This window comes from Caenorhabditis elegans, chromosome I (assembly GCF_000002985.6).
Source record: "Caenorhabditis elegans chromosome I".
NCBI lineage: Eukaryota > Metazoa > Nematoda > Chromadorea > Rhabditida > Rhabditidae > Caenorhabditis > Caenorhabditis elegans.
The window spans coordinates 3425351-3438822 of NC_003279.8; the positions used below are offsets into that span (position 1 = coordinate 3425351).

The 13472-nt window shown below is 42.7% G+C and overlaps 2 protein-coding genes across 2 annotated transcripts; one reads left to right on the forward strand and one right to left on the reverse strand.

Annotated features, from left to right (window-relative positions):
- The first annotated feature begins 1797 nt into the window (after positions 1–1797).
- neto-1 (CUB domain-containing protein) lies at positions 1798–7857 on the forward strand. Its single transcript, NM_058758.5, has 10 exons — positions 1798–1908; positions 4573–4684; positions 4734–4818; positions 4956–5012; positions 5553–5643; positions 5693–5797; positions 6158–6392; positions 6473–6600; positions 7466–7708; positions 7760–7857. Exons 1-10 carry the CDS (start codon positions 1878–1880, stop codon positions 7777–7779), a joined length of 1107 nt encoding a protein of 368 aa, NP_491159.3. The 5' UTR covers positions 1798–1877; the 3' UTR covers positions 7780–7857.
- On the reverse strand, positions 7808–13193 carry sep-1 (Separin homolog sep-1). The gene is made up of 10 exons (NM_058759.7): positions 12440–13193; positions 12230–12389; positions 11773–12172; positions 10815–11040; positions 10643–10765; positions 10290–10591; positions 9345–10239; positions 8812–8990; positions 8666–8761; positions 7808–8613 (listed from the first exon to the last, which is right to left on the reverse strand). The coding sequence occupies exons 1-10, from the start codon at positions 13181–13183 to the stop codon at positions 7950–7952; spliced, it is 3789 nt and encodes a 1262-aa protein (NP_491160.1). The 5' UTR covers positions 13184–13193; the 3' UTR covers positions 7808–7949.
- Positions 13194–13472: the final 279 nt, after the last annotated feature.

Genomic DNA, 13472 nt, shown 5'->3' on the forward strand with positions numbered 1-13472 from the left:
AAGGCCAAATTGAGAAAATCTCGATTTTTTAGTTTTTAATCTAAAAAAAGGAAATTTTTCAAATTTTCAAGTTTTTGTAACAGCTGATATCTTGATTTCAGTTTTTGTTCACATTTGAAGTAATTTTTGCATTTTGCAGCTTAGGTTTAGCCTCAAACTTAGACATAGGCTCAGGCTTAGGCTTAGGCTTAGGCTAACGCTTAGGCTTAGGCTCCGGCTTGGATATGCTTAGGCTTAGGCAAAAAATAATAAAAAAATTTAAAAATTTAAAAAAAATTCCAAAAAAAAAGCAGAAAAACACAAAAACCGTGTGCCCAGAAACAACGAAAAAACGGATAAATCAACGAAAAATGAGAAATTTTAAAATCTACCCATTTTGCAGCATTATTAGTACAAAGAAATTGGTAGGTTTTCGGTGTGCTTCTTGATTTTGAGCTCATATCAGAGCTTTTACTAAGCTCATCTGCAAAAAAATTGCAAAAAATGAAGATACTCTTATTACCTACAATCTGCATAAACCTTGATCTTATCAAAAATAATGGAATCCCCAATAACCTTTCATGCTTCTTCTTCTTCTTCTTCCAGACTCTCACCCATCCGCCTAATGGACCATTTTCCCCTTCTTCTTCTCATTTCGGATGGCTCTTTTCCGACCTAGCCGCCTTCCCCCCTCGATTTGGAGCCCATTCTCCTCGACGCAAACTCAATTTTCAGTGCGTTTTCTCTGAGGGACTCTCTACGAGTATACTCTCATCTCTATCTACTTCTGCTGCTACTGCTGCTTCTACTTCATATTCTTCTTTGAATTTGTGAAGAAAAAAGAGAAAAGAAAAGAGGAAGAAGGTGGAGAAGGAGGAGTAGGGAACACCTACATTTTTCTTTTCGAACCATTCCACTTGGATGAATCGCTTTCTGAAAGGCTACCTGCACACGATTTTCACACTTTGATCTTTTTTCATTTTTTTCACATTTTTTTTCTTTCCGGGTCGAGATTTTTGCCGGTAAAAGTATCAAAAGTTCGATGAGGATAAGTTGTTACGTTACATCAAAGTTGACGCGCAAACTTGTTATTTTTGCGCGTCAAGTTTGATGCATCAAAAAATTTGAAGACCTATATAATATTATTGTAGGCGCACAAATATAAAAAATATTTAAGATGGGTCTCGTCACGAAAATATTAAATTTTTTGCCTTCTTTTTCATATGTTTTTTATTGATTAAAAAATATAAATTAATCTACTAAAAAGTTTAACAAAAACAAAAAATCCCAAAGTGCTACCCGAAATTTTCATTCGCGGCGAGACCCTAAACGCGTGCGCCTTTAAGTACTAAGTTCGTCAAAACAAACTCCCAACACACCAGATATGACGAGCAAAATTATAATTTGTGAGAGTTCAGTTTTCAGCGCAGTTCTACTTCGCACAAAATCAAATAAAAATTCTTCCGGAACATGATGGCCGATTTTTATTTTTTTTTTCCCCGGCAAAGTTGAAAATTCAACAAAATTTGCTCGTTGAATATGATGCTTTGCGGCTTTTTCTCCTACAATACATCACATTTCACGCGCAAATTCATTTTCCCTGCCATTCCATTCCAAGCCCTTTAACATGAACATTTTCCCAAGAAGCTTACCCAATTTTTATAATTCCTTTTCCCCCAGTTGAACTAGTTCTCCAATTGTTTTTCTTTTTCTCTCAATCTCTCATTCATTATCCTGTTGTTTTCCATCTTTTTTTTTATTTTACTCACATTGGGTTCTGCTCCCCCATCTCTCCCCCTCCAATTTACTCCCAATTCCAGACACTACTCCCCACAATTCAAATAGTGTTTGTCATTGTCGAGTTGCAAAAACAACGCATTCGCGCATGTTATCACTTCATGCAATTCATTTTGCCGATTTTGGCTTTATGTGAGTTTTTTTTAATTTGCGGGTCAAATTTGGTGCATTGGAGCTATGAAGTAATACACACTTGCTGTTGAAGTTTCGATTTCAATTTGGGCATGTGAAATGGTTACGTTATGGTTCCCTGGGCACCCTACTCTAGCCTACCCTAGCCCTACCCCTGACTCAAGCCTACCCTAGGACCTAGTCTACCCTAGGCAGACCTAGCCTACTCTAGGCAGACCTAGCCTACTCTAGGCAGACCTAGCCTACTCTAGGCAGACCCAGTCCACCCTAGGCAGACCCAGTCCACCCTAGGCAGGGCTAGCCTTCCCTAGGCAGACCTAGCCTACCCTAGGCAGACCTGGCCCACCCTAGGCAGACCTAGCCTACTCTAGGCAGACCTAGCCTGCTCTAGGCAGACCTAGCCTGCCCTAGGCAGACCCAGTCTACCCTAGGCAGACCTAGCCTTCCCTAGGCAGACCTAGCCTTCCCTAGGCTGACCTGGCCTTTCCTAGGCAGACCTAGCCTACCCTAGGCAGACCTAGCCTACTCTAGGCAGACCTAGTCTACCCTAGGCAGACCTAGCCTACTCTAGGCAGACCTAGCCTACTCTAGGCAGACCTAGCCTACTCTAGGCAGACCCAGTCCACCCTAGGCAGGCCTAGCCTTCCCTAGGCAGACCTAGCCTACCCTAGGCAGACCTGGCCCACCCTAGACAGACCTAGCCTACTCTAGGCAAACCTAGCCTACTCTAGGAAGACCTAGTCCACCCTAGGCAGACCTAGCATTCCCTAGGCAGACCTAGCCTTCCCTAGGCAGACCTGGCCTTTCCTAGGCAGACCTAGCCTACCCTAGGCAGACCTAGCCTACCCTAGGCAGACCTAGCCTACCCTAGGCAGACCTAGCCTACTCTAGGCAGACCTAGTCTACCCTAGGCAGACCTAGCCTACTCTAGGCAGACCTAGCCTACTCTAGGCAGACCTAGCCTACTCTAGGCAGACCCAGTCCACCCTAGGCAGACCCAGTCCACCCTAGGCAGGCCTAGCCTTCCCTAGGCAGGCCTAGCCTACCCTAGGCAGACCTGGCCCACCCTAGGCAGACCTAGCCTACTCTAGGCAAACCTAGCCTACTCTAGGCAGACCTAGTCCACCCTAGGCAGACCTAGCATTCCCTAGGCAGACCTAGCCTTCCCTAGGCAGACCTGGCCTTTCCTAGGCAGACCTAGCCTACCCTAGGCAGACCTAGCCTACCCTAGGCAGACCTAGCCTACCCTAGGCAGACCTAGCCTACCCTAGGCAGACCTGGCCTACCCTAGGCAGACCTAGCCCACCCTGGGCAGACCTAGCCCACCCTAGGCAAACCTAGCCCACCCTAGGCAGACCTAGCCCACCCTGGGCAGACCTAGCCCACCCTGGGCAGACCTAGCCCACCCTGGGCAGACCTAGCCCACCCTGGGCAGACCTAGCCCACCCTGGGCAGACCTAGCCCACCCTGGGCAGCACTAGCCCACCCTAGGCAGACCTAGCCTACCCTAGGCAGGCCTAGCCCACCCTGGGCAGACCTAGCCCACCCTGGGCAGACCTAGCCCACCCTGGGCAGACCTAGCCCACCCTAGGCAGACCTGGCCTACCCTGGGCAGCCCTAGCCCACCCTAGGCAGACCTAGCCTACCCTGGGCAGACCTAGCCCACCCTAGGCAAACCTAGCCCACCCTAGGCAGACCTAGCCCACCCTGGGCAGACCTAGCCCACCCTAGGCAAACCTAGCCCACCCTAGGCAGACCTAGCCCACCCTGGGCAGACCTAGCCCACCCTAGGCAAACCTAGCCCACCCTAGGCAGACCTAGCCCACCCTGGGCAGACCTAGCCCACCCTGGGCAGACCTAGCCCACCCTGGGCAGACCTAGCCCACCACTGGAGAGTTGGGTTAGAGACCATTCGAACGTGCGGTTTTACCCGGCTCCCTCACACTTAGCGAGGGTCGAAGACATGCGGCACCCAACAACGACCGCCCAAAATTTACCGATAACCCAGGAAGCTCCCGAAGGCTTGAGGGGGAGAGTAAGCTGGCCCTCCGCCAGGCCAGAGATTCGCTTTCGCAGGTGTCTGTCGTCGCATTTATATAAGTCTATTTCAACGAGTATATCGTTGGTTCAATTACCCAATTTGAGGGAATATCAGGTACTTGTCAAAGCAAGTCTCTGATCTGGCGGGGAGCCAGCTAACTTCCTACCGCATCTCTCTTCGGAGAGTCCAGGTTGAGCTTGTGCGTAAATTGTAGTGCTTTGTATTTTTAGCTTTGCACACGATGCATTAAATTTGACGCGCAAATCATTTCTCAATCCTACAGTAACCAATATGATTTATCAGTATGAAAAATGTATGCACCTCATTTTACGCGCAATTTTTTTTGACTAAAATTGAAACGCGCAAACAAATTTTGGGTGCGAAATCCGTGGCCTAATTTTCTTGCTTTTGTGGCCGAGTTTTTTTTAGCAAATGCTCACAATGCACCATATTTGACGCGCAAATTTTGTCGAGCTTATTTTCAGATATTATGAACGGCCAAGAAAAAAAGCCCACTTTACGCGCAATTTTGAAATTGCGCCGAAATTATGGTGCATTGTATTTTCTAGTTTTGCACACAATGCATCAAACTTGACGCGCAAATAAAATTTTCAATCCTACAGTAACCCACTCAACAACCGGCAGCCCACCTCCACAGTTCGATCAGTGTCTGTCGATCAAAGGAATCGGATTACAAAACTTTAATATATTCACTTCGCCCAATTTTCCTGATAGGTATGCTTTTTGCAAAAAAAGTTGCAAAAAATTGAAAAAAAATTTGCAGGTACCCTCCGAATATTGACTGTGTCCGAGTGATACATTCTCGTCCGCAACACGATGTTGTCGTCAAATTCCATCACGTTTTTCATGTAAGTTTTTTGGGAACCTTATCGATTTTTTACGACACTCCGATGTTCCGCTGGCCACGTGGCCGGGTAGAAACTCGGCCGCCAAGCCATAAGACGCACCGAAGTGTGTAATTGAAAAATTTAATTAAGATTTCCAGATTGAATCAACATACGACAAAATAGACGCTGGCGAGGAGTGCCCGAATGATTTTATTGTGGGTTCTTTTTTTGGCTTTTAGTTCGTTTAATTGATGTATTTGGAAGTGAAATCGAACCAAACTACACAGAAATCGGAAAATCTATTTAGCTAGATTGAAAAGAAAAATATTTTATTTGCGCATAAATTATTTTGCAATTATACTATAAAAGTTAGAGAATGATACGGTACCCGGTCTCAACACGACAATTGATTGTTAGCCGCAAAAAGGTCAAACTTTTGTTGGTGCTGAATAGATTTTTCATAGCTATTCTGTTTTATTGTAGTCTTTAATGGAAAAAATAATATTCTCTGAAAAATCTAGGAAAATCCTGAAATAACGAAAGTTTGAAATTACAGTACTCTTTAAAGGCGTTTATCCTTTTGAATTTAAAACAAATTGTCGTGACGTGACCAGCTACCGTATCGTTGACGCAAAAATCACAAAAATTCGCAACTTTGCGGTAAAGAACCTATTTCGCTACGTGGCCGCAAACAAGAAAAACTCGGCCACCAGCAATGCATCAAATTTGACGCGCAAATTCAAACTTTTCTTCAGGAATTTCGTGATGGCCGATACGGGTTCTCTCCGCTCATCGCTCGTTTCTGTGGCGACCGAATGCCGAAACGAGAAATTCGAGCAGTTTCGGGTAATTCCAAACATTTTCAATGCCTTCCCCACAAATATCTGAATTTCAGGTTTCTTATGGATCCGTTTTCGGTCAGACTCTATGCTAGAATATCAAGGTTTTTCTGCAGAATATGCGATTGTTCCAAGTAAAACTGGACGATTTAATAATCATGGTATGGTGGTTTTTAAAATTTTGGAAACACAAAATACTAGGAATGCGTATTACACAGCATATTTGACGCGCAAAATATCTCGTGGCGAAAACTACAGTAATTCTTTAAATGAATACTGTAGCACTTGTGCCGATTAACGGGCTCGATTTATCAACAGAGTATTAAAATAAGCAAAAAATGAGAAAATAATAAGGGAGCCCGTAAATCGACACAAGCCCTACAGTAGTCATTTAAAGAATTACTGTAGTTTTCGCTACGAGATATTTTGCGCGTTAGAATTTTGCGTTCCCGTAATAGTTTGATGAATACACCAGATTTGACGTGCAAGTTTCAAAACAAACTAATGCAGCCAATTTTCAGAATGTCTTCTAGAATATTTAAATGGATTGGATGGATTTATCCGAACAAAAGATCTAATTTCAAACCTTCCAAGAAATGCATCGGGAACCTTGGACTGTGTATGGCGGTTGGCGGTTCCGAATAACTTTCGAATTGCATTTTACGTAAAGGAATTCGCGTTGACTGCTCCGAATCAATGTGCTCATAATTTTGTAGAAGTTTACTCGGGAGACACTTCAAATAAACCATTGAGACGGTTAGTTTTGCGCGTAAAATATGGTGTCTTTGTGTCCGCGTAATACACCATATTTGACGCGCAACTTGAAAACATTGCAGATTCTGTGGTCTTACGGCGAATGACGTGTTCTCCCCGTCGAATGAAATGTTCGTTCGGTTCTATTTATCGGATGTTCGAAGTCTCAACACAACTTCCATATCAGCTTTATTTTCTTCTTATACGAGATGTAAGCTTTTTTAGTTTGGTCTCGATACGGCAATTTAAAAAAAAAAAGTTTAAATTTTGCGGAATTTTCATCGATTTTACATAGTTTTTATATTGATTTTGTTCAAATTTGAGGGTTTACTACTTTATATTTGATTTTTTATATTTTTTAATCGAGAAACTATCAAAAATCGATAAAATATCAAGTTCGAAACTACAGTAGTCTTTAAAGGCGCGTACCTTTTTGAAAAACTCGTAAAACTTCGCTTTCGAGTAATAAAACCTGTTTTCTCAATTTTTCAATCAAGGTAACAGAGAATTCGCGCTCCGTTGGCCATGAGAGCGTGTAGTCCGAGTGGATTAATGTTAAAATTTGACTTTCCAGTTCAATAAATTGGTAGAAATTCTTTTTTTTTTAACTGAATTTCAAAAAAAAGTCGAAAAACCAGCATTTTTCCTATTATGAAGACGCCAAAAAATGCGCCTTTTGAAATTGAGATGCAAGCGCGCTCCACGGCCAATTGAAAGCGCCCCGCCCCAAAACGTTGGGTCTCGTTAGGAAATTGCTGGGAAAATCGTAAATTCGAACGTTTTCAATTAGTTTCAGCATTTTTGGGCACGTTTGTCAGATTTTCTGCAGTTTTTTATGATTTTTAAGCCGAAATTGATTTAAAAATATTTATTCAAAAATAATATTTTTCGACCTAAAAATCTTCAAATACAATGGAAAACATAACAAAAAAGACGAAAATTGCTTGAAACTAATTGAAAACGTTTGAATAATAATAATAAATACCTAACGAGACCCAACTGTGGCCGTGAAGCGCGTTTGCATATCGAGCGTAATAAAAATTGCGCTTAAGATCAGCTCAAATTCAAATTTTCAGTGAAAAATTGCACCCAAGAAGGTCTTTTCGCGTGTGGAGACGAGAATTGTGTCCCAAAATCGTTGGCGTGTAACGGGCGGCCCAATTGCCCGTACGGACGTGACGAACGTGTCTGCTCCGTCGGTCAGGACACGATTTTCAGCTTTTTGGCAAGCGGATTTGCTCCGCTTGTTTCGATTATTCTTATTGTGCTCATTGTGGTCTCACTCATTTGTTTCTACACTATACGCAAAAATAATTGTGGTAGGTGGCCCCGCGGATGGCTTTTCTCAATTTAAAGTGCCATATTTCCAGCTCTTCCTCCGATCCTCTGATGTCACTGAAAGCTGGTCCAAAATGAATAAATCATTCAATCATTTATTTTACACGATAATAATAAAACTTAGTTGACTAGTAGTGTCAAAGAATACAATAAGAAACCCGGGAGATAAGCACCTGTGCAAAATAAAATAACGATCCTTAAGATCCTTCGGGTCAGATTATATTACAAATTTCGGGATCTTGATGGAGTTCGGGCACTTGAGCGAGTTGTTCTAGTCGTCGGTGTTGCTGGAATAGGTGGTGCAACCAGCGGTTTCAGCTGCCGCGTTGTCGACCGTTTCGGAGCTTCATCATCTTCCTCTTGGAACGTTTTCACCTGACGAGGTGTCTTCAGAACTCTGCTTGGCATCCTTGCTCGGCTTGGAGACTTGTTCTCATTATTTGAGAAAATTGGAGTCATTGGAACAGACTTCGATGTAACAAATTCTTGTTTCGGTGTCTTCGGCACAGTTTCCATTCGCATCGAAGTTCGGGCTGAAGTCTTCGGAGTCTGCGGCAAGTTTCTCTGATCCTTTTCCACGAATGGCGTCGTTTGCTTTGCAACAACTGGCAATCCATACATCACCACAGCGGCACCGGTCAAATATTTCAGTCTGGCTTTTGATCTGGCCTCGTGCATAGCCTCCGATAGCTGACGAAGCTTGTCGATTCCGGTGAGCGATTTGGAATCTTCGAAACAATCATCGATCATTCGAATCAAGAAACGATCGATTTCACCATCAGTGACAGTCCATAAGCATCCAACGATCAGTGGACACTTTGCCATCGCGTAGTCCAGAATCGCCGTTTTTCCATCAAAACCGAGAGCTTGTGGAATTGTTCGGACACTAAAATAAAGGCAAAATTAGTTGAAAATCAATCAAAATAAATTATATTAACCTTCCACAACCCATCAGCAAACTGATCGCATTACACGTCGACTGCTTGAGCACAGATCGTGGCATAACCGAAGATCCAGAGCCATGTCCAATAAAGCTGGAAATTTTTTTTGTTGATATTCAATCCAGCTCAATCTCAGAACTTACAAAAACGCATCGCGTTGAGACAACGCGGCGCTAATCTCATTCGATTTTGGCGCCGAGCCAACAGTTCCTTCCCAATTGAACTTATTGATATATTCGACCATTCGTTTTTGTGTTTCGCCCAAATTGTTGTCAGGATCGAGAATGTAGTAGGCGTTTTGTACGTCGATTTGTAGAGGAATCTGAAGTTAAGAAATAATTTTTTTTTCAATAAAAACTTATATGGAAAGTATTTCAGCTGGTAATGCGTATTGCGCAGCATTGTTGATGCGCAAAATATCTCGTAGGGAAAACTACAGTAACTCTTCGAATGGCTACTGTAGCGCTTGTGTCGATTTACGGGATCTCGATTTTTGAAATGAATTTATTTTCGAAACCAAAAATCTAGAAAACAAATCGACACAAGCGCTACAGTAATCATTTAAAGAATTACTGTAGCTTTCCCTACGAGATATTTTGCGCATCAAATAGGTTGCGAAATACGCATTTTCAGAATTTTTGTGTATTCTGGTAATATTTTCCATTCAAGATCATACCTGTTTCTCCTGACTTTTCATTGCTTCCAACTGACTAAAAGTCGAGTGAATCGATACTTGACGTCCCACATATGGATACTCATCGAAAATCGGCAATCGCTCCCAACAGAATTGAGAAAGATGGGGACAGATGACAAGGTACGTGTACTTCTTTTCCGTAACAATCGAATCATCCTGATTCATTACTTCAACCGAATTCCTGTGCATCAGCGGCAGGAACGATTTGAACTTCTCATCGGTAGTTCTCATCTCACAGAATCGAAGAATCAGCGCTTCCCAGGATTTCGCATCCATCAACTTTGACTGATATACCATCTCCTTGGCCTCTCCCAGAAGGAGTCCTCCTTTCGACAACTTGTGGATTTTAATTGCAAGTTCTGCCGCTTTCGGGCCCAACTGTCCAGACGGCATCAGAAGACTCGCCGCAACACCTAGGAAATGCTTCTGAACCTCGTCAACAAACGTCATCATTCTACCATCCACAATTTTCCGTCGTTTCCAAAACTCTTCTGGTGTAATGTCTCCGGGATACTTTGCTATCATCTCGTCTTCATCCAACAAAAACGTGAATTTATCCATCAATTCGACGGCTTGAGAGTAGTGTGCCAGTGGCATGATGATCGGATCACGATCCGCGTGCAGTTTCACCAAATAAATCGTCTTATCATCGGCCATCGCAATCTGTACAAGCGTCATCTCGTCTGGCATCGACTGTACACACGTTTTGAAGCGATCATGTCCCGACATTGTCACCAATCCTCTCTTGCACTTCTCAAGTCGGCTCTGTACAGCGTTACGAGCTCCGATCTGTGTTGACTCGGCCCATGCGTACGCAGCCTCCCAAGGATCACGTGATGTTCTTCCGACGTAGGCGAACAAGCGGCAACGCCATTCTCTGGAAAATTTTTGAAATATATATTCATTTTTTAATTCTAAATTTCAAACCTGTATAGAATATGGCCGTAGTGGTTCATCTCGTTCCGCATGGCAAGCCGAACCTTCTCGAAGCGTTCCTTATCGAAAGGCTGAAGATTCTTCTCCAGTTTCTCAACTTTCGGACGACGTCCGAACGGAGAAACCGCGCGAAGAATGTCGACGGCACAATCGATCGTTGCCTTGACACGTGGTTTCCGGATCGTTGGCCGCATCCAGCTATAGTTGCATTCCATGGGAAACTCGAGTTGTCGTCCAAGTTGTGTCACTGCGAGAATCATATCGGTTGTTCGTTGTTGAAGATATCTCACGATCTGAAAGATGAAATTTCGATTTTCCCATTTTCCAAATCAAATATTTTATACCTTCAACGCGTTGTTGAAAATCTCCATCGTATCCTCGTCAGCACTTTCTTTCGAATCCAACTTTTTCGTCAGCCACCGGATCACACACATGCCGAAAATCTCGTTTTGAATGATATTCGGTCTCTGCAATAAGTTTGTATTTTATTGTTTTTGAATTTCCAGAGCAACCCACCGGCCTCACACTCGAGTCCCGATGCATCAGAACCTGACTAGACATTCCACGCTCTCTGATTCTCGCGAACTCGTCGTTGAAATGTTTGATGGAGAGTTGCGAGAAATCCGAGTGAATTGCGTAGGACATCATGTATTCGGCGGCGAATGAGCTATGCAGCGGGTAAATCGTGCAGACATTGCAGACGCAGGATCGGGTGATCGGATGGAATGATTGTTCATCGAGTCTGGAAGAGTTAATTGAATAATTTTATATTATGGGAGCGGCTTTCGTGTGATGTCTCAGAAAAATCGCTCGGTAGAATTTGATTTTTAGAAAAGCGGCTTTTTCAACACTTTTAAGCAATTCAGGTCATTCTAATGAAGGGTGTCGGTTTTTCGATTTTTTCAGAAAATCGAAAAACGAAAATTTTTCGATTTTTTCAGAAAATCGAAAAACGAAAATTTTTCGATTTTTTGATTTTTCAAAAATTAGCTTTATATTTTGGCTATTATTCTTCTTTTTAGAAGAAACTTGTATGTTTTTTTTCTAATAAATATATGCAAAAAAAATCATAGGTATTTTATGGTTAATTTTCTGAACATATTTTTGCGATTTTTCGATTTTCCAGGGAATCGAAAAATCGAAAATTTTCGTTTTTCGATTTTTCGATTTTCACTGAAAAGTATCGAAAAATGGCACCCTTGATTCTAATTCAATTGAGCCGCGACGCGACACGCAAAGCGCCGTAAATCTACCCCGGCCGGGGCCGAGTCCAAATGGCTTAATTCGGAAAATTCTTACATTTAAAAATTTGGGGAAGCCTGAAGCGCGTGATTCAGCTCGATAAAATCGAGGGGAAATTGATACGTTATTTTTAAGAATGTGGAAAACAGTTAAGCCTATTTTTTCTTGCGCGCCGTCTCTGTAGGGTCAAATTCTATTCTGAATCTAAATATTCCAGCAATCCAATTCTCACAATTCGAGATCTCCCAACAGATCAGCCAGATCAGGTCTCATCGTGTTCTGTTTCTCCGATACACTACTCCCTGCCATCGGTGTATGAGCTCTCGAAGTGGCTCCCGTCTCCTTCGGAGTGCTACACCGAACAATTATCGGATTAGACGACAGCAAATTAACACACGATACTCTCATTAATTTCGCGTTCTTCTCACTTCCGGCTTCTTCGATGATACTCGAATAGTAGGCTAATGTGTTGGTTGTCTGAAGAACTCGAAAGAATGAAGCCGATTTTAATGCGACACGAAGATTCAGAATCATTGCCGACATCGAATCACGAGTTTGGGCGGTGGTGACGTTGACGAGAGCACACTCCCGACGCATCTCAAAGTGCCAAGCGATTGTACTGCCAATGTGCACTGAAAATGTAGAAATTGTGTTTGAAATTATATATTTTTTTTTTCAACAATTTATACCATAATAATTGCTATCTTCTTGATGCCCGTCTAGAAATGGCCAAATTGATGCATTAACCGAGTTGTCGAATTGAGAGCTGGCGAGGCCAGGAATTCGATTACGCACAAGTGAATCACTTTTTAATGCTGCTTCTTGAATATGGGACACACGATCCGGGAACTGAAATAATTATAAAATATATTTTAGAACACAAAACCATCGCTTCATACCTCACACTCCCTGAGTGCGGATCCAACGGGAACATTGCTCAACGTTGAGCACAACCAAGAGACATAAGAAGCCAACTCGTATCTCGAAAATGAGCGAGTAGGATCCGATTTGACTTTATCGCGAAGCTTCATCAGCTTTTCGAGCATTTCCACGCGATACTCTGACTTTTTCAGGTAGTTCATCGCGAATTCGGTAGCCGAGAACATGTCTTTCGAGCTTTTATCCATTTTCCACGTCTTCAGCTTCTTCTCAATTAGCTCGGTCTCGCCGAGAAACATCAACCATCGAAGAGCAGCTTCCTTGGCCAGAGTGTCGTCTGATAGGTCGATGTAGTCGAGCAGGCACACGACTGCTCTGCACAGTTCTCCGTTGTAAAAGTAGAAAAAGCAGAGTTTCGCGGGAATACTCGCGAAAATCTCTCGATCTTTGCTCCGACACTCCATCGCCTCCTTTCGTAGAGTTTGCCACGTGATGAACATTTTGCATGCGGTTCGTTGATACTTCGCAAGTCCTTGAAAGTATTCGGACGAGGCGTAGTATGAGGTGATTCGAGCCAATTTGCTCAGCGAGTTCATGTCAATCGGTCCATTGACGCCGAATTCGGCGATAAAAAGCTCGGAAATCTCCTGTTGCAACTCGGCAGTTTGTTCGGCAAACCCGATCACCGTGCAGCTCACATTTTTGCGTAGCTCATCTAGTTTTTCGATGTGCTGCTTGTCAACTGACTTGTTTGTGATCTTCATGAAAGTTTATCTAGAAAAATTAAAATTAAACTGTTTTAATGGAATTAACATTATTACATACATAAAAAGCAAGTTTTTTGATTGATTTTCATTAAAAATCGAGGAAAAATTGAAAATGAAAGGGTTTCAACGCACGTTATCTTCTAAAAAATTTAAAAAATTTTCTTCTAGATGATACGCTTCACATACGCGACGCGTAACATTGGAGCAACGTTGTCACTTTTTCTTAAAAATCTCTTATAAGAGTTGGCACGGTGCCAGATCCGGAATTCCACCAGATCTTGAATTA

Excerpts from the sequence above, each read along its gene's own strand:
- sep-1 (NM_058759.7), bottom strand. The coding sequence starts at position 13,183 with ATGAAGATCACAAACAAGTCAGTTGACAAGCAGCACATCGAAAAACTA. Across the intron at positions 10,240-10,289 it reads TACGGCCATATTCTATACAG|AGAATGGCGTTGCCGCTTGT; the intron begins GTTTGAAATTTA and ends AAAATTTTCCAG. Across the intron at positions 8,762-8,811 it reads TCTCAACGCGATGCGTTTTT|CTTTATTGGACATGGCTCTG; the intron begins GTAAGTTCTGAG and ends AAAAATTTCCAG.
- neto-1 (NM_058758.5), top strand. The coding sequence starts at position 1,878 with ATGCAATTCATTTTGCCGATTTTGGCTTTAT. Across the intron at positions 1,909-4,572 it reads TTTGCCGATTTTGGCTTTAT|TAACCCACTCAACAACCGGC; the intron begins GTGAGTTTTTTT and ends TCAATCCTACAG. Across the intron at positions 5,798-6,157 it reads TGGACGATTTAATAATCATG|AATGTCTTCTAGAATATTTA; the intron begins GTATGGTGGTTT and ends GCCAATTTTCAG.